General features: G+C 44.2%; 1 protein-coding gene across 1 annotated transcript in view; it reads left to right on the top strand.

Moving 5' to 3' along the window:
- Positions 1–781: 781 nt before the first annotated feature.
- The window catches only part of LOC147640455 (uncharacterized), an 84,791-nt gene continuing 59,046 nt past the window's right edge, over positions 782–26,526 (top strand). Inside the window, exons 1-3 of the mRNA XM_086780816.1 lie at positions 782–1,057; positions 1,167–2,200; positions 23,642–23,832. Coding sequence (XP_086636942.1) covers positions 1,493–2,200; positions 23,642–23,832 — 899 coding nt within the window. The 5' untranslated portion in view covers positions 782–1,057; positions 1,167–1,492. The remainder of the gene's footprint in view (positions 1,058–1,166; positions 2,201–23,641; positions 23,833–26,526) is intronic.

Below are 26,526 nucleotides of genomic sequence, written 5' to 3'. Positions count from 1 at the left end.
AAGTTAAAAGAAAAGTAAAAAAGCTTAAACCATTTCTTTTGTCTAGCTTACCTCTACCATGGAAGTCGAATTGTCCATGAGTTTTGTAACTCAAGTTCAAAAGTAAAGCTAGAAGGAAAACTAAAAATGTGTTGCAATTCTTTCTTCAAACAATAGAAGCTTCCTCTCTTCACTCATCTCTCTCTCTCTCTCTCTCTCTCTCTCTCTCTCTCTCTCTCTTTTATTTACATACACACATGCAAGCATGCCAATCATGATCCTATCACTCGCGTTGAATTATTAATGTAAAACTCAAAAACTAGGAGAGAATTGTCAAACATAGCACAACCAATTATCCAACAGTAGAAAAATGTGTGAACTCAAAGAATTGGAGGCCAACTAGGATAAAAGTGCCAAAAGAGCCCCCCTCCCTTGCCCAACAACAAAAATAAAATAAAAATGATGGCAATGGAGTCCCCTCTTAATGCAGTAAAAACCACTTTTTGGTATCTACATGCTCAAGTAAAAGGGCAATTTGGATGGGTTGTCGAATATTGATTAGGTGGATTCGTATTCTGGTTGCTCTTCTTTTGGCACATCACCATCCTAAACTATTAAATCTACACCATTTTCAAATTATGCAAATTGATCAACACTATGTTATCGAAAACATTCTGGCATAAAAAATAATCGCCACGAAAACATAAGTCCAATGATGTAGTTTAAAGCTCCATTGGGTTGCACATGAACAGCCTCTAACTTGCAGATTTAATATATGGACCCAAGAGGGAGAGGTCACATGGTGTGTCCGAGCTGAAATGCACCTTATATGGAAATGTTGTCACCATTTTCCAAGACCACCGAGGGTTGATGCCACATGCAAATGAACTTTGGTTTGGTAAACCGCGCGGGGCACATGCTGGAGTTGGACAGCCGGCACTCTCTCACGCGATGCGCACTTACTGCTCGCCACAACCAACAAGCAGAAGAAGAAGACGACGACGACGAAGAAGGAAGCTTGTTTATGGTCTGGCTTTCTACTCTAATCTCGTGGTCGCAACATGGCTGATTTCTAACGGTAAGCTCTTGTCTTAGGAACTGCTTAATCCTTCTTTTTTCTGCTCAATCTACAAGTAATCAAATCCTCACTGCTCAGCACGTTTTGTTTATCACGTTATGATTACCAGTTTCCTCTCATCGCTCGAGGATTCACCTCTTACGGCCCTATGAAAAGTTAATCCCATATCCATACATGCATTGTGGCCGCTACATTGTGTTGAGCACAGTATTTTCCATGCAGTCATTTACGGGGAGGAGGCGGGGGATGAAAAAATTTGCAATGGTGTAAAGAGGCTGTTACAGAGCATACATATAGGAATGTACATCCACTTACGCAAGACTACAACAGAACAAAGACAGCACTATATGAAACAGATGCAGAGCAGACTGGAAAAGCAGATTCAAATATTGGACCACTTCCAGAGCCTTTCTCAAGGGCACTGCGGGGTTAAATATGAATAAAGTGAATGAGGCTAGTTGGTTGATTGATGATGTGAAAGAAGTTGATAAAGCACTTCATAGAGACTTTAAAACCTTTCGTTCACATTCATGTATCGAGGAATCTCTTACAAAGGTCATCTTGCCTGAATGTCCTGCACATGTTGGCTTGCAGTCTTCAAATGAGAAAGTTGTTTCGTTTCCATTACACATGTACTCCTCAGAAATGGACTCACCACTGAGTGCTTCTTCTGGAGAGTTTGGTTTGGAAAGTTGTAGCAAAAATATTGAAGAGGCAATATCAGTAGAATGCACAACAATTGTTGATACAAATGCAGGGAATGGTGCAGTTCATGAAAAGGGAACATCTTCAGTAGTACAGAAGACAGATGCTCATGAAAAGGGAACATCTTCAGTAGTACAGAAGACAGATGCTCGCAGTAGATGGAAACGGGTCACACACACTGTTACACTTATAAATCACATGGCTGCAAACATAAGATCAGCATCTACTGATCTTTTAGAAGGTAGAGCAGTGGATGAAATGTTGCAGCAGCAGACCCTTCAAGTCGATGCAGGTGGGGTTGGGGCAGCTACCTTTGAAGGTGCAAAGACTGTTGCACGGTCCAGGTGTAAGGGCAGGAAAGGCATGGAAGGATTGCTAGTAAGGCAAGGCACAGGCTTCATAACATTCTTCCAAGGTTTCTACGTCGCCTTCTTAAAGGTAGTTTATGCAATATCTTCTGATCAGCTCTTGAAGCATTCATGGAACTAGGCACCTATATGCATATATTCACTTTCATTAGGCAGATCCAATTCAGCAACTGATCTTGCTCTCTCATGTTTATGCTGTAAGAAAGCAAAGGAGAAATCGACTTACATGGAGAGACCAAGAAGTTTTGTTTGACATGTGTCTTTACTGATGCTTGTTTTGTGTTTGTGTTATGTTTTCTAATGTTTTATTCGTTACTATTGAAGTGATTCAAATTTAAAGTGCCCGATCTCTTCCCTCAGATTTCATGCCTCAAATATTATAGTGGGCCGTAGTGATGGGGTGATAGAAGAGTGTGTGCCCTGCAAGCTAACATACATGCCATTTCAAGAAAACTTTTCTTCCACAAGAGACTAGGAGAGTTTTCCCATTACATGAAGCTGAATCATCCTTCCCAGTCGGATGAAGTTGGAGAAGAAAGGGTAGCTGAGGTGCTCTTTTTTTTGCTCTCTGCGCGCGCGCGGGGGGATCTTATTCACCTTATCCCAAATGTGGTGAAACAGGCCTTTGTAAGGGCTGTGGTACGGGTACTTCGCTTATCTTCAAGAAAACAACAATTTCACGCGTAAAACCTTGAGAAAATCTGAAAATAAACAAAAGAGAGAGAGAGAGAGAAGACACCACACTAGGGGTTGAAATAGCCTTGGGCCGACCCCCAACACCCCCCCCCCCCCCGAGTTGTATTAGATAAAACTCCTTGGAGGAGTCTTGAGTACAAGGTCTTAGAGCTAGAGAGCTCCCGTGTAACTTGGTTGAACACAATGCTAATCAATACACTTAAATACACTAAGATTTGAAGGACACTTGCTCAAATACAAGAAGTAAATTGCTGAATTGACAAGAGGCACACAATGAGCCGGAACGGCCGACCCCTCCCTTGAGTAAATTGTATTACTATTGGAGAAATTCAATACATAGCTTCACGGGCATCCATTGCCAAATCCTCCATGCCAATGCATATGAAATTCAGCATTTAGAAAACAATGGTATGTCGATGTAGATCACCAAGGAGCTGCCTTGATGCCCGGCCCGACTTCAGTGCCCATATTCTCTACCATTGGCTCTATGTTCTACCAAGCAAGGTAGCAACATCTTCAAGAGCACATAGGACAAGAGAAATACTACACAGGGCGGCTAAACAAGGAGTCCTGCCCTTCTAGTGAGTAAGTAATGACAACACATTGTCCAATTAGCTTACCAGTCTTCATAGAAGTTGTTGCAAGCGGAAGCCTTCGCGTTGGAAGGTTTAGAAGTGTTGATATCTTCGATTTGCCGCAATCCTTCGCGACAAAAGTCTTCAAGAGGATGAAGGGAACCTTGGGAAAGCTTCCCCTATGGTTCAACTTGAGAAAGGAAGGCTGAAATTAGGGTTTTCAGCAAAAAGACCAGAAATTACAGCAAAAATGAGAGCTGTTTTGTTGAATTTCAGTCATTGGGAGTGAGTAGGAGAGTGATTAGCACTTGGAAACACTCTTGGAAGCTTGGAAAATACCCTAGCAAGTTGGGTATGGCTATGGAGAGCTTGGAAATGGAGAGAAATGGTGGAAAAACAGAGTTTTCAGCCTCCAAAAATCCTCATGAAGAGAAAACACGAATTTCTCTTAATAAGTAAGTGAATTGGGGTCCAATCAGGTGAAGGGACATGGGGAGATGCCCATTTATGAGTAAAAAGGGAGGATCAGGTCCTGGACATTGAGTCTTGTCCGCCTCGGGACTTCAGTGAGTGTGAACTTGGAAGCGGTCATAATTTATAAGTGACTTTTGGGCGCCCAAACTTTAATGAAATGGGAACGCACTCACTTATAAATATTGGCTAAGTCCTAAGGGCTATTTGAGCCTAGATTGGGTAATACTTACCACCTGTTCACATGCCACACAACCATGTCAGCAGATAGTTTCACACGCACGGTTCACGGGCGGGCGTCCCCTAGCCCGGAACTACACATAGGTCATGCAGGCATGAAAACAGCATGCAATTTCATTTGCAGGCAAGCACATAAAGATGCTATGCAATGCAGCATTGGCATGAGCAATTCCCGTTCATGAAACCATATAAGACCAGGCGTTTCCAGGCAAGTATATGCGATACCAGACCTAGTGGAAAGCCAATCCTCCAGGCGTTTCCGGGCATGTACACAAAGACACAAGTCCCAGCGGAAAGCCAAGTCCTCCAGGCGTTTCCGGGCATGTACACAAAGGCACAAGTCCCAGCGGAAAGCCAAGTCCTCCAAATATTCCGGGCATGATAACATCAAGTCCCAGCGGAATATCATATCCAACTATACAGCATGACACGTGTCAATTACCTGCATAGGCATATTCCATAAGCCATGGACACCAATCCAATATGTACATAGTGTGAAAGCAAGAGTGAACCATTTGGGTGGCCAAATGGTGACATTCTCCCCCGCTTCTAAACAGTTGTCCGCAACTGAAATGCATCCAAATATGTCTGAAGCACATGCGGGCAATCTTTGAAGAACTCTTTATCTACCCATTTAGCATCAATGGGAAGATAGTTCTTAAACTTCACAAGGTAACGCCTCACAACTTTGCCTGCAGCAAGCTTGCGTTCCTTGTGATACACAATCTGCTCTGGCTGCAAGATCTCCTCAAGCTCATCCACTTCTGGTGGATCCTCAATGACCATTTCACTGGGCTCCGGCCCTACATACTTGCGAAGGAGACTCACATGAAAAGCATTGTGTATGTGCCAATGACTAGGTAATGCCAATCTGAAAGCCACTTCATTGATCTTCTCGATCACTTGAAAAGGTCCATAGTACCTAGTTGCAAGCTTAGGATATGCACCCTCTTTGCCAGGGCTCTTTGCAAGTCTTGCTTTCTCAAATTTCAGCAATACCCAATCATTCTCTTTAACATCCAATTGCCTTCTATGCTTGTCGGCAGCCTTTTTATGCTTGTCTTGTGACCTTGCAATGGCTGTCCGCACCTGAGCAAAAGCAATATCCAAGTCTCTTACATACTCATCAGCTGCAAATATCTCATCCTTTGTGCGAAGGATGGGTGGCAAAACCACCTTACGATAAACAATCTCAAACGGGGCCTTTCCCGTAGATGCATGCACCGTGTTGTTGTATGCAAATTCCACAAGCGGTAAGTACTTCTCCCAAGAAGACTTCTGATCCGCCGCATAACATTTCAAGAGATCCAACACGGCTGAATTTGCAGCCTCACTTTGCCCATCTGTTTGAGGGTGATAAGCTGATGAGAAGTCCAATTTGGTACCCATATTATCAAATAAGGCCCGCCAAAAGAGACTTGTAGTCCTGGGATCTCTATCCCCCACAATGGACTTCGGCATTCCATGATGTTTGAACACTTGTGCAAGATATATTTTAACCATATGCTCAGCTTTGATGGTCTTTTTGACCGGCAAGAAATGAGCTTGCTTGCTAAACCTGTCCACAATTGTCCAAATTGCATCATTACCCTGTTGGGTACGTGGCAAGTCCATAATGAAATCCATTGTAATACTTTCCCATGGCTGCGTGGGAATAGGCAATGGCTGAAGCAAACCTGGTGCCTTTTGCCTATCAAATTTGACCTTTTGACAGGTGATACATGCACATACATGTGTCTCTATGTCCTTCTTCATCATGTGCGTAGTAGGCATTATGCCTCTATGACCAGCATATGGAGGAGCATGGCACTCATCCAAAACCTTTTGCCTCATGTCAGACACCACACATAGGCAATTATCTTTCATGAGATAACCCTCTTTGATCACATATGAGGCATGTGCATGACCAGCCATCAAATCAGCCCAAATAGTGGCAAAATCAGCATCCGTATGATACAAATCACGCATGGTAGACAAGTCCCCATGAGAGGCAACCGAGATAGCTGCTACATACGGCTTTCGTGACAATGCATCGGCCACTACATTCTTCTTTCCCGGGGTGTGCAAGATCTGAAAATGAAACATAGAGAGGAAATTGGCCATCCTCATATGCTTCTCTGACAATTTAGTTTGAGTAAGAAAATATCTCAAACTCTGGTGATCTGTCTTCACAGTGAAATCAGCCCCAAGAAGGTAATGTTTCCATATAGTAAGTGCATGAATTACAGCCAAGAGCTCTTTCTCATAAATGCCAAGAGATAGCTCTGCATCATGCAATCTACGACTCTCATAATCCACGGCATGTCCCTCTTGATTAAGGACAGTCCCTATGCAATTTCCAGATGCATCACATTCCACACAAAAGGGCTTTTGCAAATCCGGAACGATCAACACTGGACCATGAGTAGTTGCATCTTTCAATGCGAGGAATGCATCTCTCTCTACATTAGTCCATTTGAACACGGCCTTCTTCTTTGTCAAATCATGCAAAGGAGAAGCAATCCATGCAAAGTGCCGAATGAACCTGCGGTAGTAAGAGCATAATCCAAGAAAACTACGGATCTCATGCACTGAACTCAATTCGGGCCAATTCCGAATTGCATCAATCTTTGCAGGATCCATCCGCACTCCATCTTTGGACACAATATGCCCAAGATAATGTATCTCTGACAAGAAGAACTCACTCTTCTTTGCATTTATGAAGAGTTTATGCTTATGGAGCTCTTCAAAAACAATAGCCAAATGAGCTTTATGCTCTTCTTCAAAATGAGGGGGAATCGGTAAATGCATATGTACAAAAGTTTTGGAAAGTGCTTTTGGAGGTGTCTCCATTTATGCATGTCACCGAGGCGGAAAGGAAGAGAAGGTTTCAATCGGGATTGCAACCCGTGTACAAAGCGGGATTACAAATGTATCCTGGTCATACTTACACCAATTAATCGCAGCCGCCACTGCCACACCGAGCAATTGGAACTCAAATTGAGTTGATCCAATAAGGCTAAACCCTCATTTCAAGGCAAAGAGAGGGCTGTCCAAAACCTGCAAAATGATGGACAGCCACCTAAAAGGGACCAAAACCAAGTCAAATCAGGTCCAAAAGCTGAAAATAAGTTTGCTAACAAGCGCCCTTATAAGACGGCAAACTTTGGTCTTAGTGCTGAGAAGAAGGAGCAATATATGCGTGAAGGCAAATGCTTTACTTGTGGCAGCACTGAGCACATGGCAAGAGCATGCCCAAATAAGAAGAACAAAGCTGAAAATGCTAATGTACCGAAGCCTAATGTACATATGGTTCCGGATGTGCAGGGCAACACTTCACATGATAGCAAAGATAGGGTTGTATGTAAAGCTTGGGGACAGCTCAAAGATCAACCTGCTTTGTTCATGTTTGATGATTGTGCATCGGAAAATTTCATATCCACTGAGATGGCAGCTGCTTTGGGTATTGAAGTGGAGGACATGGGTCCTCAAATTGAAGCAGGGGCTGCCTTTGTTGGTAGAGAAGTGCAGGTCATGCCTATTTTTGGCAAGTTGCGCATACACATTCAAGGCTATGTGGATCATGAGGATTTTCTTGTGGCGCCTTTGAATGGCTGTGATGTATTGCTTGAAAAGCCTTGGCATACACGTATTGATCCGTGCAAGGCTTACAAGACTAACAGGATCACCTTCATACATAAAGGCCGAGAACATGTAATTGATGCTGGTGAAGAGGGTGATACCATTCCCCTTGTATCTCATGTACAAATTAAGAAAGTAATGAAAGAGTATTTTTGCGTACTTGATTTTTGTACGAGATCCTATTGAGAAAACTAATGTACATGTAAACACTCTTTGTAATGATAGGCTGAAATTTTTGCAAGAGCACAATGATTGTTTTGCTGATGAGTTACCAAATGAGTTACCACCTGTTTACGACCGGAAGTTGGTTCAGCCAAGCTCTTCTCCATATTGTTCACCCGTCCTCTTGGTTCAAAAGAAGGATAGATCCTTTCGTATGTGTGTGGATTATAGAGCTTTGAATAAGCTTACCATCAAGAATCGGTTTCCGATTCCACGCATAGACGACATCCTTGACAAGTTGGATGGATCGGCATGCTTTAGCCGAATTGATCTCAAGAGTGGATATCATCAAGTGCGTGTAGTGCCTTAGGATGTACACAAAACTGCTTTCAGGACAACATTTGGGCTTTATGAGTATCTTGTTATGCCTTTTGGTCTTACAAATGCCCCGGCTACATTCAATAGAATGATGGATCGCATATTCCGTGGATACAGGAAATTTACAGGTGTCTTCCCACTTCATTGTTATCTCATTCAATGCATTGGGAGGCAAGAATTGAGCATAGAACCTCTCCTTGAACTCTTCCCATGATCTAACAGGATTCGGTGAGAGCTTCTCCGTGAGCCACCAATGGGCAGCAGTGCCTTTCATGAACATGCTTACATGCCGGATCATGGATTTCTGAGTGAAATCCTCATCACTGAATGCAGTATCAAACTGGGCAATAAAAGCAAGTGCCTTTGATGCATCATATTCTCCATGATATGTGTCAAACTTCACAGATTTGTCTCCGGCTTTGAAGTCACGAGACTTTGATGCATGTGTGTGCATCTCAACATGTTTTCCCCCATGTTTGTCCATTGGGACAGTCCCTGTAATTGGCATCATTTTTGGACCAAAAGGTGATGCATAAGGCATAGATACATGTGCCCTGTAAGCATGAGGCATGGCTGGCCCCTCAACATGCATTGATACATTTTCAGCCATAGCTTCACCCTCACGAGCACACTCGAAGGCATGAGTGGCATGAGAGATACGCGGAATACCTGCACCAACAGAAAATTGCAGCCCATGTTGCATGTGTTGTGCATGTACATTTTCAGCCGGCAATGGCATTTGACATACATTTTGACCACTGCCATAAACATTGTATCCTTCACGGGCTACATGAGATATTCCTGCATGGCGTGAAGTCACTGATTGTTCCTCTCCCATAGCATGGAGATTCATCCTCTTAGACATAACTTCTTGTTCGGGCACTTGTGGGGATTCCAAGACATGTGGGATGGTTGCCTTTTCTGCATAGGCATCCTCGGTACGAGCCAAGTATGCACGTGCTGCATCCCTCGGTTGCATGTGCAACTCTTGAGCAATCATTGCCATTGCATGATCCATATAAAATTCAGCTTTCTTGGCCTTCAAACGATAATGTACCAATGGATCCTCACGGCGATAGAGATTCAATTCTTCTTGTTGTGCATGGAGAAGAGCCTGCATACGAGTAAGTTCAGCTCTCAAGACTATGGACTCTTCTTCTTGCATCTTCTCTTTGCCACGAGACGGCTGTCCCACATATTCATGTTCCCTATTGTGCACCACATGAGTTTGCTCATCCTGTAAAGCATTGGAGGCATGCATTTCATTGTCCCTGCCACTTGTATTAGCATCTCCAACATTCATTGTATGGCTGTCCATAATGTTCTAAGTGTAGAGATAGCTACTGGCCTCAAGTGAACAAGACACAAATCTGGAGATGGACCAAATGGTCGGCCAATTGGTGACATCCCACCGGGCTTCTAAAGAGTTGTCCTCAACTGAAAAGCCTCAAGATATGCCTGCAACAACTGTGGGTAGTCAATAAAATAATCCTCATTTACCCACTTTGCATCAATAGGCAAATAATTTTTGAACTTCACAAGGTATCTCCTGGAAAGCTTTCTTGCAGGTAGCTTTCGCTCCTTGTGAAAGACAATCTGTTCTTGCTGGAGGATCTCCTCAAGCTCATCAATCTCTGGCGGATCTTCTGTGACAGGCTCGTCAGGATCTGGACCCACATATTTCCGAAAAAGACTCACATGAAATGCGTTGTGAATCTTCCAATGACTAGGTAAAGCAAGCTTGTATGACACTTCATTGATCTTTTGAATCACCTTGAAGGGTCCATAATAGCGAGGAGAAAGCTTAGGATATGATCCTTCTCGTCCTGGCCTCTTCCGAAGCCTAGCCTTCTCAAATTTCAGCAAAACCCAATCACCTTCTTTGACTTGCATGTCCCTTCTATGCTTGTGAGCAGCCATTTTATGCTTATCTTGTGACCTTGCAATGGCTGTCCGCACCTGAGCAAAGGCTACATCCAAGTCACGAACATATTCATCAGCTGCAAAAATCTCATCCTTTGTACGAAGGATGGGTGGCAAAACCACTCTGCCATAAATAATCTCAAACGGGGCCTTTTCCGTGGAGGCATGGATCGTATTGTTGTAGGCAAACTCAACAAGTGGAAGATACTTCTCCCATGCAGTCTTTTGATCTGCCACATAACACTTCAACAAATCCAAGACGGCTGAATTTGCAGCTTCACTTTGGGCATCCGTTTGGGGATGATAAGCTGATGAAAACTCAAGTTTAGTGCCCATATTATCAAATAAAGTCCTCCAAAAGAGGCTTGTAGTCCTGGGATCTCTATCCCCAACAATGGATTTAGGCATACCATGATGTTTGAAAATGTTAGCAAGAAAAAGCTTTACCATATGATCAACTTTAATGGTTTTCTTGACGGGCAAGAAATGAGCTTGCTTCCTAAACCTGTCCACAATGGTCCAAATAGCATCATTCCCATGTTGGGATCTAGGCAAGTCCATAATAAAATCCATAGGAATACTTTCCCAAGGTTGCGAGAGAATAGGCAATGGCTGAAGCAAACCTAGAGATTTTTGCCTGTCAAATTTCACCTTTTGGCAAGTAATACATGCACGTACATAAGCCTCAATGTCTTTATGCATGCTTGGCCAAAAGAAATATCTCTCAATCATGCGTGTAGCCCATGGGCATGATACCTCTATGACCAGCATAAGGTGGAGCGTGAGATTCCTCCATAACCTTTGGACGCAAATCCTTCACCACACATAGGCAATTATCCTTCATAAGATAACCCTCGTTAATAACATAAGAGGCATGTGAGTGACCAGCCATCAAATCAGTCCATATATGGCAAAAATCAGCATCCAAATGATACAAATCTCGCATAGCAGATAAGTCCCCATGAGAGGCCACTGAGACTGCAGCCACATAAGGCCTCCTGGATACTGCATCTGCCACCACATTTTTCTTTCCCGGAGTATGCACAATCTGAAAATGAAACATGGAAAGAAAGTTTGCCATTCTCATCTGCTTCTCCGAAAGCTTTGTTTGAGATAGAAAGTATCTCAAGCTCTCATATGCAACTGCATGCCCTTCTTGATTTAGGACAGCTCCTATACAATCGCCACAAGCATCACATTCTACTACGAATGAACTTTACAAGTCAGGAACAATCAATACAGGTCCACATATGATAGCATGCTTGAGCTGCAAGAAAGCATCCTGTTCTTTTGAAGTCCATTTGAAAGTGGTTTTCTTCTTTGTGAGATCATGTAGAGGGGTGGCTATCATAGCAAAATGCCTTATGAAACGCCTATAATATGAACATAATCCCAGAAAACTACGTACTTGATGTACGTTATGCAATTTTGGCCAATTCCGAATGGTCTCTATCTTTGCAGGATCCATTGTCACGCCATCTTTGGATACAATGTGACCCAAATAATGTATCTCTGAAAGGAAGAACTCACTTTTCTTGGCATTAATGAAAAGTTTGCTTCCGCAACTCTTCGAACACCGTGACCAAATGAGTTCTATGTTCTTGTTCATTCTTGGAGAAAACCAAGATATCATCAAAGAATACTCCTGTAAATTTGCAATGGGGTCGGAATATCCTATCCATCATACGGTTAAATGTGGTAGGAGCATTGGTGAGACCAAAAGGCATTACCAAAAATTCATATAATCCAAAGGCTGTCCTGAATGCAGTTTTATGGACATCTTGTGGCACCACTCGTATTTGGTGATAACCACTCTTCAAATCAAGTCGGCTGAAACAAGCTGAATCATCAAGCTTATCCAAAATGTCATCAATACGCGGAATTGGGAATCTGTTCTTGATGAGGGTGAGCAGAAGGGTGGTCGCCTCTTTGTAGGTGTTGGAGGGGAGTTACACGACCACAGCTGGCCGGCTCCCCAAGCTTGCATGGGAGCGGCCAGCTCCAAAGTGTGGTGTGGGTAGGTGGCCATGCACCCACCCCCACACACATAAAGGGTTAAGTGTGGCTCCCCACCTTGGCCTATATGTGGGTGCCCATAATGGGTGCCCACTTTTAAATGAATGTGAACTTATAACCTTATAAAATGAAAGGTTAGAATTAAAACTATTAAACCAACAAGTGCAATACACTTACCACCTGTTCACACGCAACAAAACTCGTCAGAAGACAGAGCAAACTTCACGACTCACTGGTAGGCGTCCCCGCTCAGTAAGTGGCACGTCAAGCAGGCAAACACAAGAATACAAGTCATGCGAAAACAGTTTCAAACATGCAGAACATGAGTGCATGTGCAAATAGTATCATGGACATATCTCCCGTTCATGGAACAAGTACACGAGTGCATGTGCAAATAGTATCATGGACATATCTTCTGTTCATGGAACAAGTACAAAATATCTGTCGGGCACAAAAATGGCACAACATAAAACATAAATCCTGGTCTTCCTATGGAGTGACAGTCCCATAAGTAAAACACAGTTCCAAGCACGAGCCTCCCTATGGAGTGACAGTCTCATAGGTAAGACACGGCACAAATACTGGCTCTTCCATGGCGTAATAATCCCATGGATAGAACACAGTCCACGGGTGGCACCAGTCTGGCTCCTGTCCATACGACACCATCCTGCTAACACACAGGTGGCACAAGTCTGGCTCCCGTCCATGTTAAGCAAAAATATTGGCCTCTTCACATGAGACACCGGCCTGGCCTCAAGTGAACAAGACACAAATTTGGAGATGGACCAAATGGTCGGCCAATTGGTGACAACATGTCTCAACAATGAGAGAATAGCTGAATTTATAGTTCTTGCCCAAAAGCACTTGAGAAAAGCGCTTTAAAACTCATTTATAGTCCAAAAAACATCTTTTTAATAATAAAAGCTCTTCTCTTTTTAGTTTTTGAAAAGCTTTTAATCTTTTGCTTTCCAAAAGCTAGTCGCATCATTCCAAGCCTCTAAGGTGACCTTGTGCTACTTTCAGCCACGTGTCAGTGCCACGATACTTTTTTTTCAAATCTTTTTTTTGGGACACACGTGTTGCATTTTGCATATTAGCAACCTGTATTTTGATGCTTTGGTGATATCCCCCTAACTTATTAAATTATTGTCCTCAAGTATTAGGTCTTGCGAGAGAATTGGAGTTAAGCCCTCGTTCCTTTGCCCCCACCTCTAATCCCCCGCCTCGCTTCCCCGCCTCGTTCCTGTTCCCCCACCTCCTCCATTGCCCTCGACTCTGCCGTGCCTGTGCTCACTGTACTAGGTGCTCTCATATTTTTTTCTCATTTGTATAAATCTGAAATTTGCTAATTTAAATTCAGAAAATGCTTTAAGTTGTGTAGTACAGGAGCATGGCATGTATATGCTGACCATGTTCAGGAAATTCTTCCTGGTGTGGCTAGTATATTTCCATGTGTGGTGTTGTTAACCGCGCTCTCAGAGCTTCTGAGAGCCAGTGAAGGTTAGACTCACCATGGAATTTGGGAGCAAAGCTCATTGGGGAGAACCAGGCCACGTTCCCTCCGCGGTGTACCCCATGGCGTGCGTTAGTACGGGCGTACTTGTTGGTGCACGGTCTTGGAAGATCAGTGAAATGCAAGTGTCCACCCAGTGAAGGTGGGAATGAGCCTGTGATTTGGGGCTACTCCGACCAACATCTCTTCATCGACTTGAACCTGTTTTATTTGGTTGTTTTCACTCCTTTGTGGAGAAATTTGGCTTGTCAGGCCCGTGACACTTGTACAAATATAAATACTCCAAGAAATACAAAAAGTATTGGGGGGGGGGGGGGGGGAGTGGCCCTTTCCTGCCCCAGTGCTGGTGTCATTTGTATTTTCAGTATTTCCAGTATTTGTGTTGCTGATGTTGTTTCCATTGTTTAATAACAGATAAATTAAGTGTTCTAAATAGGTGTATATTGTCTTCCGATCTCTGGCCTCTTGTAGGGAGCGGTCACAGTTGCTCGTGAAGTTTGTAGTCTCTTATGTATGTCTTGGGATCACTTTTGCCGGGCCTGAGTTCTCTATGCGGAAGGTAGCCGAAACCAAATTGATGCAAGGGTTTGCAACACTGGGCTCACTTGAAAGGCATTGCCCATCACCTCCGGAGAGTGATAGAAACTTAGTTCGTTGGTTTTATAAAGCATGTTCTTTTGGACTAACCTTATACAAACCTGCACCTACTCTTGGGCACTGATGACTTGAGTATGGATGTCATAGCTTATTGTCCACGCTATGCATGATAGAGTTAATGAACCTACACTTCATGCTCGGACATACATTGGAGTTAATGGTTGCACTTTTGAGTCGAAGTCTTTTAAAGTTTAGCTTAATGTGTGGTTTTGGCTCTTAGTGCTTTAGGTCTAGAGTTTACAGTTCTGTGTTTTGCTATTTTGTTTTCTGTTTTGATTTGTTTATTTTTTTTTTGGTTTTTTGTTTTTTTTGTTTTGTTTTGTTTGTTTGTTTGTTTGTTTGTTTTTTTGTTTTTTTTTTGTTTTGTTTTGTTTTTTTGGTTAATGTCTCAATTAAAAGACTTCGTTTGATATTATCTTTTGATTTCCTCTCTTTAGTGGCTTTTATCTTTCAAATGCTTTGGTTTTGTCTTTGTCCTTCTTCACTATTATTTCTTTCTCAAATCTCTCAATTTGTAAGTTCAGATTTTTCTGACCTTATGAAGGTATATATATTGCTCACAGATACAATTTTAGAAGCCGAGAACGAACTTTGGCTGTTTGACACATTAGTCACACCTGCATTATTGTATGGAGCTCCCATTTGGGGTCCCAGTTTATACCACAAGAGGAGACGGAGAAGGAAGTCAACTGTGACAGATACAAGAGAGGTATATGATGGGTGGAAACCGATGGAGAGGCCACTAGTGATGATGATCTCATACATGATCAAGAGTAATCCTTCAGCCCCACATGAGATTGTGTGAGCGGAGATGGGGGCTGCCTCTTTTCCACATAGTGATATACTAGCACAGATTATGAGAGCTTCCACTAGATAGATACTCCCGGCTTGCCCTAGAGTTCTCGAGATAAAATGCTTTGGGTGGTGCTCATACTCTGAGTCTGTCATTGGCAGAGTGCGGGCCCCAAGGGGGGAATCAGAGGACATACATAGCACTATTGCGGTGAAACAGGGCTGTCCCTCATCTCCCACTCTATTTGGGCTCTACATTGATGAGGTGTACTACATAGAAAGACACCAAGGTCCAGGAGCACTTTTGGTAGGAGTTTTGATGCCCATTCTGTTGTATGCAGATGACATTGTCCTCATTTCTGACTCACCAGAGGGGCTGCAGAGACACTTGGATGCATTATAGGCCTTTTGCGAGGATCGGGACCTCACTGTAAACCTTGGGAAGACCAAGGTTATGATCTTTAACACCTCCTCGCAGTGGATACGTAGATCTGCACAACAGTTTACATATAGTGGGGAGCTAGTGGAGCATGTGACCTCTTATGTATACCTTGGGATCACTTTTATCGGACCGTGTTTCTCTATGCGGATGGCAGTTGAAACCAGATTGATGCGTGGCTATGCAGCCTTGGGCACACTTGAGAGGAAGTGCTCATAGATATAGTTTCACGAGCCGAGGACAAAGCTCTGGCTATTTGACACACTAGTCACACCTACACTACTATATGGAGCTCCCACTTGGGGTCCTAGTTTATACCACAGGAGGAGACGGAGGGAGGAGCCAGCTCAGATAGACACAGAGGATGTATATGATGGGTGGAAGCCGATGGAGAGGCCACTAGTGATGATGATCTCACGCATAATTAGAAGTAAGCCATCAGTGCCACATGAGATGATGTAACCTTTTGGTCTTAAAGGAATTCTGGCATTTTGTAGACGTTAATACAACTTTCTTTCTTTCTTCTCTCTCTCTCTCTCTCTCTCTCTCTCTCTCTCTCTCTCTCTCTCTCTCTCATAGTCAGCCTACACGGAGACGATCTGGGAACATGTCTCAGAACAGTTGGTATGATGAGGAGTGTAGAGAGATGAGGATCAGATTACAGAGAAGGTGCTCATGGGTGTTACCACTCACAGACAGTCACGGATTACCTTCCGGCACCTAGTGCGACGGAAGAAGAGGGCTTATCTTGCTCAGTTAGAGAGGGATTTGTACCAGTTATTTATGAGTTAGGACTCAGGCGAGGCATGGAGACTATTCCATGAGCATTCACCATCACCAGCCATTAACTCCACAGAGATTTGGGGTGAGTATGCATCATCCCTGTACACAGCACCAGGACAGCCGCCCCTGCTAGACCCATCGGAGCCATGCCTAGAGACATGTGCTTTCTTTACTGCTGAGATGGTAAGCAAAGCTATTGACAGGATGAGGACTGGGAGAGCATATGATCATGATGGTTTGGTAGCAGAGCACTTTATTCATGCCAGAGATATGCTTGCAGAGCTTATTGCTATGATGTTTAACCGAGCCATGTGTGAGGGTTTTCCCGAGACTTGGAATATGTCCACGATTGTGCCTATCTTCAAGTCAGGGGATCCCATGCTTCTTGGGAATTATCGTACCATCATGATTGGTCACACATTGGCTAGATTATATGCATCTATTCTTGAGCAGGAGTTGAGTAGATGGGCAGAGAGAGAGGACATACGTGCATCAGGGCAGGCAGGGTTCAGGAGAGGTTTCTCCACTCGACCATATCTTGACACTCAGAGCTATTATTGAGGAGGGCAGGAGGATTTATTGTTGCTTTGTGGATTTCCGCAAAGCTTTTGACACAGTACCGAGAGCCAGACTGATGCGCAGACTACAGGAGATGGGAGTGCCCACAGAGCTGATTTGGGGAATCATGGCTTTATACAGGACAGTTGTGGGGCAGGTACTCAAAGTATATCTGAGATGGTTCACTCCACTATTGGGGTGAAACAGGGCTGCCCCCTTTCTCCCACCTTATTTGGGATGTATGTGGATGAGGTTTCGGACTATGTAGAGCGGGAGGGTGACAGAGGAGCACAGCTAGCAGGGACATGGATTCCACTGTTATTGTATGCTGATGATATTGTGCTGATCTCAGATTCTCCAGAGGGGATGCAGCGTCATTTGGATGCATTGCACATGTTTGCAGAGGACAGTGGATTGTCTGTTAACCTTGGTAAAACCAAGGTGATGGTATTTAACACCACAGCACAGTGGGTTAGGAGGTCAATACCCACCTTTACATATGGTCAGGAGACAGTGGAGTATACAGATGCATATACTTACCTTGGTGTGGTTTTTAGTGGCCCACTATTTTCCTTGAGGAGAGCAGCGGAGACCAGATTGACCAGAGCTTATGCCGTATGAGAGGATGTGTTCGCAGGTTCAGTTTCAGGAACCTCGAACAAAGCTGTGGCTCTTTGACACTTTGGTCACTTCAGCCATGCTGTATGGAGTGGAGATATAAGGACCCTCAGTGGATCACCGCAGTCGAGCTGGTAGCACTGATGGATGGAGACGTATGGAGAGGTCCTTGGTTTCTATGATTTTCCAAATGATTAGGGCCAAGGCCTCCGTACCACATGATATTATCCGTGCAGAGATGGCTGCCCCCCCATTGGTAGTAGAGGCACTCACTCGATCAGTCTCCTTTATACATAGCACTTGGGCTCTCCCTAGAGACAGATATGCTCGCTTAGCCTTGGAGTCTTCACGACACTTGGCATCACAGGGAGACGGATCATGTTGGTATGCACAGATGATAGCTTGGTTCCAACTGCATGGCTTTAGTATGGACAGGCTACCTCCATTTCAGTACTCCCTGGATGCACCCTCCCTCTCTCTCACACGGGCAGAGATTACCAGACTCATCAGGCAGGACTTGACTCAGCTGGACACTAGGAGGACATGGATACAGCCGACACACGAGCTTGGTACGAAGATGGCTTTCTATAGAGATCATCTTCTCCAGCTCATGGAGGATGGGTTTGTGATTAGACCAAGCTACATGGATACTCATCTTTCTCATGGGGTACGGTGTGCTATTGGTCAGATGCGCACATCCTCACACCAGCTAGAGATTGAGACTGGCAGATTCAGAGGAGTACCAGCTGAGGCCAGGATTTGTCAGCTGTGCCAGATGGAGCCAGAGACAGAGTTACATTACATATGTCACTGTCCAGTATATTATGAGATACGAGGCCGTTTTTACTGCCTATTCAGAGAGGGCTTCGGACCACTTTCTAGAGTCATGAGATACCAGGATCATAGATGCCTCGGATTGTACTTGCTGGAGCTGTGTAGACATAGAGAGGGTCTCCTGAGAGGGAGGGGATCAGAGAGGGAGAGACACCTACAGAGGCAGATTACAGACTTCTTTCGACCAGAGATTGAGCAGTCAGGCCAGCAAGCATTGCAGCTAGCCCCAGAGTATAGCCGCACCAGAGGTAAACTGATTGATCGGGCCATAGAGCTGGGGTGGTCCAGGCGCCCCAAGATGAGAGGCCCATCTCGACACCGGCAGAGACTACAAGAGAGGATCAGGACCATACTAGCACGGCATGGGAGACGTCCAGTCAGAGTACTCACCATGGCGGACATTGAGGATATCCGCCATCGACTGATGAGAGACATCTTTGGATAGTGATGTGTATGATGCTTACCTTTGTTGCTGGAGTTTTCCTCCCAGATGTTATCCATTAGGAGCTCCTAGTACCGTACTTTTCCTCATAGTTGTTTCAGTTTCAGTTAGTTGTTTAGTTGTTTTTAGCTTTCCTTACACAGACATTGTATCAGATCCACCAATTGTTGTAACCTTTTTGGTCTCATAGGTCATTTTGGCCTTTTGAAGACGTTAATATATCATTTCATTTCATTTCATTTCTCTCTCCAAGCATTTCTCCCATGCTAGAGACACGCTAGCCCCTTCACTGGTTCACATGTTTAACAGGGCTCTATGTGAAGGCTTCCCCGTCAGCTGGTCATTGAATACTATTGTACCTATCTTGAAAGCAGGTGACCCCATGGACCCCAACAACTATAGGACTAGGTCACACCTTGGCCAAGATTTATGGTTCTATTTTGGAGCATGAGCTTAGTAGATGGTCCGAGGAGTAGAGACTCAAAGCACTGGGGCAGGCAGGCTTTAGGAGAGGGCACTGCACACTCGATAATATCTTTACACTACAAGGGATCATTGAGGAGGGGAGAGCTCACGTGCAATGGATATATTGCTGCTTTGTGGATTTCCGCAAAGCTTTTGATACTGTCCCACGGGCCAGACTGATGAGGAGACTGCAGGATATGGGAGTGCCAGCAGAGATGCTGTGGGGGATCATTACACTCTATGAGTCAGTCACAGGCAGAGTACGGGCTCCAGGAGGTGACTCAGAGATCATACACAGCACTATCGGGGTGAAGTAGGGCTGCCCCTTGTCTCCTACTCTATTTGGTCTATACATTGACGAGATCTCGGATTACATAGACAGACAGGAGCACATTTGGCAGGAGTCTTGATACTGATCCTCCTGTGTGCATATGCTATTGTTCTTATTTCTGATTCACCAGAGGGGCTGCACAGGCATTTGGATGCATTACAGGCCTTTTGCGAGAGGACCGGGACCTTACTGTGAACCTTGGAAAGACCAAGGTCATGATCTTTAACACCTCCTCACAGTGGATAAGTAGATCTGCAGTACAGTTTACATACAGTGGAGAGCCTGTGGAGTATGTTACCACTTTTGCTGGACCTCAATTCTCGATGCGGAAGGTGGCCGACGCTAGATTGATAGGGGATATGCAGCCCTTGGCTCGCTAGAGGCAATGCTCACAGATATAGTTTCAGGAGCCGAGGACGAAGCTTTGGCTATTTGATACTCTAGTTACACCTGCACTACTGTATGGTGCCCCCATCTGGGGTCCTAGCTTATACCATAAGAGGAGACAGAGGACCGAGCCGGCCGAGACAGATACAGAGGAGGTATATGATGGGTGGAAGCCGATGGAGAGGCCCCTAGTGGCGATGATCTCATGCATGATTAGGAGTAAACCATTAGTGCCACATGAGATTACCTAGTCGTTCAGAGGCCCATGTCATGCTGGGACAGGTGCCCGACAGCTCAAGGCCACCACGTCGTAGGGTGAGAAACGGTCGGCCAAGAGAAACCCATAACTTCCTTTTCCTCCAAACATTTAGCGCCCGCTGCCTAAAAAAAGATGGTCGGGCATGCCGGCACACTTTGGACGTTGAGCTGGACAGCTGGAGGTGAGATGTGCGATCGGCCAGATCCACACCTCGTCCCACCAGTTGAGAGTGGAGACTGCCAGATATGGGCCTAGGGCGGCCGCACCAGAGGACAGGATATGCCAGCTCTGTCACACAGAGCCCGAGACAGAGGACCATTACATATGCCGATGCCCCGTGTACTATGAAATTCGGGGGAGGTTCCACTCTGCCTCTTCCGAGTTGGGTTCGGACCACTTTCCAGGATCATGGACTTCCCGGATCAGAGATGCCTGGGACTTTTTCTTCTAGAGCTCCGTAGACACATAGTGAGATCCAGATCAGCTGTACTTGTTGGAGGACCAGCACAGAGAGCTGTCACTGACTTCTTCCATACCAGCACTCCGAGGGCTGATCCACCCATCATACCTAGACCACAGGCTAGTGTAGGAGCTCGTCCGAGAGGTGTGACACTCGACAGAGCCACTGAGTTATGCAGAGCTCGACGCCCGAGACCCCATGGCCCTCGCCCACGGCCACGCCACCACAGGAAGATCCGGGCCATCATCTCCCATCATCGCAGGACCTTCTCGTTTCAGCTTAGTTTTACCACCTTGAGCACCATGTCACAGCGGCCCATGAGGGATGTATTAGGGTGATATGAGAGCTCTCTGCTCATGTACCTAGATCAAATTTTAAAGTTCTAGATTTTTGTTATCTTTCTTTATTACTATTTTGTACCCAGGATTATGTACCTCATGGATATGATGTAACCTTTTGGTCTCATAGGTCATTTTGGCCTTTTGAAGACGTTAATACAACTTTCTTCTTTCTTTTTTCTCTCTCTCCACCTATTGGGGGCTGATGCTCCTCTCATGTTCCATGTTCTTGGTATTCCATGATGAGTTTCCATGGACAGTTTTGTATCACCCCAGTGAGATTGCTATGTTTTGTTTTTGTTTTATTTTCCATTCCATCATGAGATATGCCATGGACATTATTGTATCATTTTTGTCTCATAGGCCCATTGGGTCTTTAGTAGATGCCTAATATATCTCTCTTTCTTTCTCTCTCCACCTGCACATATGCACCATGAAGATATTCCATCCTCCTTAGCCGCCGTCATCACCTGTGGTGTACTTTGATAGCTAACAAGAGACTCACACCGGTCAGCCTTTGCATCCCATACCACTATGAAATGTGTTGAGGGGCCATCGGTAGACTGTCTATGTCAAGGATGGACAATCTAGAGTGGATTGCATCCATGGTCTAGGTAGAGACCATCTTGTTGCATGCCAATACAATAATTCACTCTACAAGCTCATCTATATAGTCACTTATAAGTTATAAATAGCTATAACTTATGGGATTATCAACTTTATGAGCCTTAGCCACTATAATCAACTTGCTTACTAATTTTTTAGCCCTCCTAACCCATAGATTAGCCAATCTAACCCTCAGGTACATAACAGGCAAAGCCTAGGGGAAAAGAGTCTCCTAGATCTTCTCTTCTTACCGTCTCACCTTAGGGTCCTGGATGAGTTAGTCCAGGAGTGAGGTTGTTTGCTAAGAGTCCTGCAGCCATGGGTCTCCGAGGTGAAGAATCACGGGACCATGGTCAAAGAAAGTGGTGCCTGCTAGGATACAGATTGAGCCTCCCCAATTGCATGCCCACTTGTCAAAGGAGAACTAGTCAAACCTGGCAAGTTTTGGATTGGTGTCAGTGCAGTCGGACTTGGAGGAGAAATGATTATGTAGAATTCGGCCAAACTTGGGAGATGCCAGGCATCCTGACCCCTCATAAGGAAGAGCAGCTTCACCCAAGTGGCACTCTCTGTCCTCAAGATGGTGGTCGCTGATGATCCCTGGAGGACTTGATCATGTTGAAGTCTCCACCCATGCACAATCATTCATGCGAGCCCCTGCCTCACTTGGATCCAGAAGCTTGTCCACTCCTGGCCCCATTAGGGGCATATAGATTAAGGAGGCTGAAGGAGCTCTTCCCAACCAAAAGATCACCCACTGCACCCTGCCTAGAACAAGGATGCCAGAGTTGGTCACCTGCGGCAAACGCTAATGGATATGCAGACCCTGCCATGTTTCCCAACGGGGCATGTGGCAATAAGTGTCTTTGTCCTGGCCCATGGTGAGATGGTGCTCCTCAATAAAAAGCACGTCGATCTTGCTGCCTATTAGAGCTCTCTACAACTTCTCTTGGACAATCATCTTGTGGTTGTTGCTGTGGGTGTCGCCTAGCCCATGCCCCCACTAATAGCTCACACGAGCTTGATTGACAATTGATAGGACTTATTGTGAGGCAGGGTTTCTTGTAGAGACACATGTTATATGCTATGAAGATTGCTGTTGATTAAAATATCACTCGAATAGGAAGATAGGGCTATACAAATGGATAATGTTATAGATTGCTAGCAATATCTGCAAGCTGTGTAAGATTGGGGAGACCAAGACAGAGGAGATTATCTTACATCCATGACTTTCCTGGATACCTTCCATGAGAGAGGTTTTTTCCAGAAGCATGTAGGATAGATTATGCAGCTTGGGTAATAGTCACCATACATCCCTAATCTAAAACTAGGCTTTTACCCACATATAGATAGGATCCAGAGCTACATGGTTACGTTTGGCAAGTACCTTTTATTCATGCACAAAGTTAAGGTTTCTAGTAGTTCCATGAGCATCTGGAATCATGTTTTCAGTCTTTGTCGTCGACACATCTTTTTTAGGTACTCTGATTTATGCACTCTTAAGTTTCTGCATGTGAAGGTGGTATCAGAGCTTTGACACTTACTCTCCAATGCAGTAGCCATCGTGATTATTTGTCTTTATTACATGCCAGTTTTCACAATTTATTTACTTTTGGTAGATGGATAAGCATGGTCTCATAGACCGAAACATATGTATTTTAACTACTCTGATTTTTACCATTGTGATTATCTGTCTTTGTACATGCCATAGTTCACAATTTATTTACTTATAGCTGGGTAAGCATGGTCTTATAGACCCTGGTGGTCTTCTTGTAAATTATTATTATTATTTTAGGGCTACTTTCTTTCATATGTGATTTCTGCTTTCTAGTATTCCTTCTTGTTTTGTCTCTGGGAGTCTGGTTAGAGCTTGCCGAGCTGCTGACTGGCTTTATTGTGTTGTTTCTCACTTTTAATATTTTTTGCTTCATCTTTGTTTACCTGCAGATGCCGATTGGTTACTTTTTGATAGGAGTTTTACTCGCTCCAGTTCTGTTAGGATTACTCTTCACACCTTTGTATTTGCTAGATATTGATGGGCTCACATTCAACGGAGTGGTTCCTGATGATGCAACGACAAGCCCTTTTGTGTCAGCGAGGCAACGCTTTTTAGCTTTTCTGAACATCTTCCTGTATGCGTAAGTATAACAATCCTGCCCAAATGTTCCATCAAGGCTACCTATCATTTGTTTTGTTTGTTGCATTCTGTGGTGTGCTCAATGAGACTACCATCCACCTTTTTGTCACATGACAAGAGGCTCATGTTCTTTGGTACCTTTTAAATTATTTATAGCTTGCAGGTCTTGGTCATCTAGGAATCCCACCTGCTGAATTTTTATGACCTCATGATTGTGAGAATGAGAACAGCACTTGGATCCCTAGAGGCACTGCACCGGATAGTTGGAGTGTCAGATAGGAGTAGATACTACCCCTTTATAGCATTTTGCATTAGTCATATAAATCATATGAAATAACTGCTTTATAGGAATGGAGCCAAGCTTGATTTGGCATTAAAAGGGTGATAATAGTGCTCCTTGCTAGGGCCTGGTATATTGCTTCTTCTTTTTTTTTGCAGAAAGGAGACTTCTATTAAGTATGAACAGACCATACAAAATCACGGCGGGAAGCCGGAACCAAAAAAACTTATCCTAGAATGTAGGGTGATCTCCACCAATATGGGGCACAAATGTGCCAAGAGAATCTTGTGGAGGTCAATGAGAACAAGATCCCTTGATCCTACTCCCTCGTGAAATCAGTCCGCTTTGCTCGCACAGATCTGGATACAAGCCCATGTGGCTATAAGAGTGTGAATAATATCTCCCCATATAGTACAAATGCACTCAGTTTAGCCGTGGAAAGCAGTTTTTACCAGGTGATTCATGAAGCGTGGTTCCGATAGTCAATGGTGACTAGATGTGTGACTCAGACAGATTCACGAAGGCAGTTATTCTTGTATAGAAAGATGTATATTTGTAAATAAGCAAGTCTTCTACCCTGGTGAGCCTCTTTAAGGCTCCAACTCACACTGATGAACATTGCATAACAATTCATAGTGAAAATTCGCATCTACAATGGAAATTCATAGAAAGACTTGTATCACTCACTCTTAAAGCTTCAGTTCACCGTCGGACGTCCACATAACCAAATTGCAATATCTTTGAAAATTATACATAGAGACAAATTTTCGAATACTAATTGTCCAACTTTGGTTCCAAGAAGAATTGGCAAATACATTTCTGTAGAAGCTCAATCCACTTGGGAAAATGCACTTTCGTAGGAGCTTGAACTTCTTGACCACCCCCAATCCGGAGAGATCCTACCCATGTCTACCCTCGTAGAAGGTAACCTGTCTCTGTCTCACTCTCAATCTCATTCTTGAATAAGGCTTGGAAGAGTTGGGCCAGGCCATTCAAGACGTTGCCCAGAGATCCATCAGTGATTTCTTCATGGCATGAGCATCCACATCAGCCACCCACATTGACACTGCCCCATCGACATCACAGCTCATACCAGTCGTACACAAGGGCCATATTTGTGTCCCAGAGGAATCCTCAATGGGCAGGCCTACTCCATCCTACGTGCAAGGCGCCCTTGACCTAGAGCACCGAGGATCTCCACCACACACAGACAGATCCATGAGGTCCTCTGACGACATGACATGCCCTCACCATAGCCACATCTGCCATCAGGAGGCTTATAGAGTCATGTTTCAGTTTTTAGTCTCCACGTTCTTTCTTTGGTTTTTCCATGGTACTATATACTCATGGTATCATTGTTCTATTTATATCCTTCAAGCCTTTTGTAGACGTTGGTATATCTTCCCAAAGGCAATGACGCTGGGACTCCTGAAAATGGCCACACCTCGAACAGATTGTTGGCTTACCTCCTATGGCCAGCCAAGTGCCAACCGCCAGGCTATGATGTGCCAGCCATTGTTGAGGGAAACAGGTGACACGTAAGTACTCTTTTCAGTGGGATGTGTGTCTGCTTCTTTGATGGTGTCTATAGGCTTAGAGACTAGAGTTGCATTCTTCTTGGGATCTGTCGTAAACTGATTTCGCATTGTAAATTTCAATCTTCCTTTTATCTGAGACCACCCTCATCTTTGGCTTTCTTGAAGGAGGCATGTCGTATATATACTCTTCCATACTTTTTTCCAAAAAACTACACACTGGATAATTTATAGAAAGAACCTTCACAAACATGAGTAGGAGTAGGACTATGTAATAGTTACGGAAGTTGATAGTGAGGCTTGCTCTATAATTAAAGACTAATTGCATTCATAGTACCATTAGATATCGTGTTCTCCTCTCTTGATCTAGGAGATTGTTCTTGCTATAGAAAGTTGAATCCGACTTGATCACTTGAAAGGTTGCTTCCCATGTGTTTTGTGACAACTTGAGCATTCTCGTGTTCTGTTTCTTGATTTTTTTTGCTTTCTGTAGTTTGACTAACTCCTTTGAATCATCATCATTGACTGCATCTCTTTCTTGCTCCCTGACGCACACTCACTCCCTCCACTCAATCTCCTTAAACAAGCTTCCTCCCAAGGATGACTGAAAAGATTAAATCAATATCCCTACCCACTTCTATTGAAAAAACTGAAATTATATAAACAGGTGTAAAACAAATTCACATATTTTAGGTGCTCTCCTTCCACCATCAAACATTGCACCTCACTAGAGGAAAGTTCAAGGAAACCTTGATGTATGTCCTCCTTAATAACTCCCTGAAACTACTACGCACCCACAAACCTAGGAAATCACACTATATTTACACTAATTTAAACACCTCAAGCATAGAAAAGAAAGCCCTCATACTTAGCCTCCCCC

Source organism: Cibotium barometz, chromosome 3 (genome assembly GCF_041138505.1).
Source record: "Cibotium barometz isolate CiBa-2024 chromosome 3, ASM4113850v1, whole genome shotgun sequence".
NCBI lineage: Eukaryota > Viridiplantae > Streptophyta > Polypodiopsida > Cyatheales > Cibotiaceae > Cibotium > Cibotium barometz.
The sequence above is the reverse complement of the archived record's forward strand: the minus strand, read 5'-3'. Positions and strand labels throughout refer to the sequence as shown.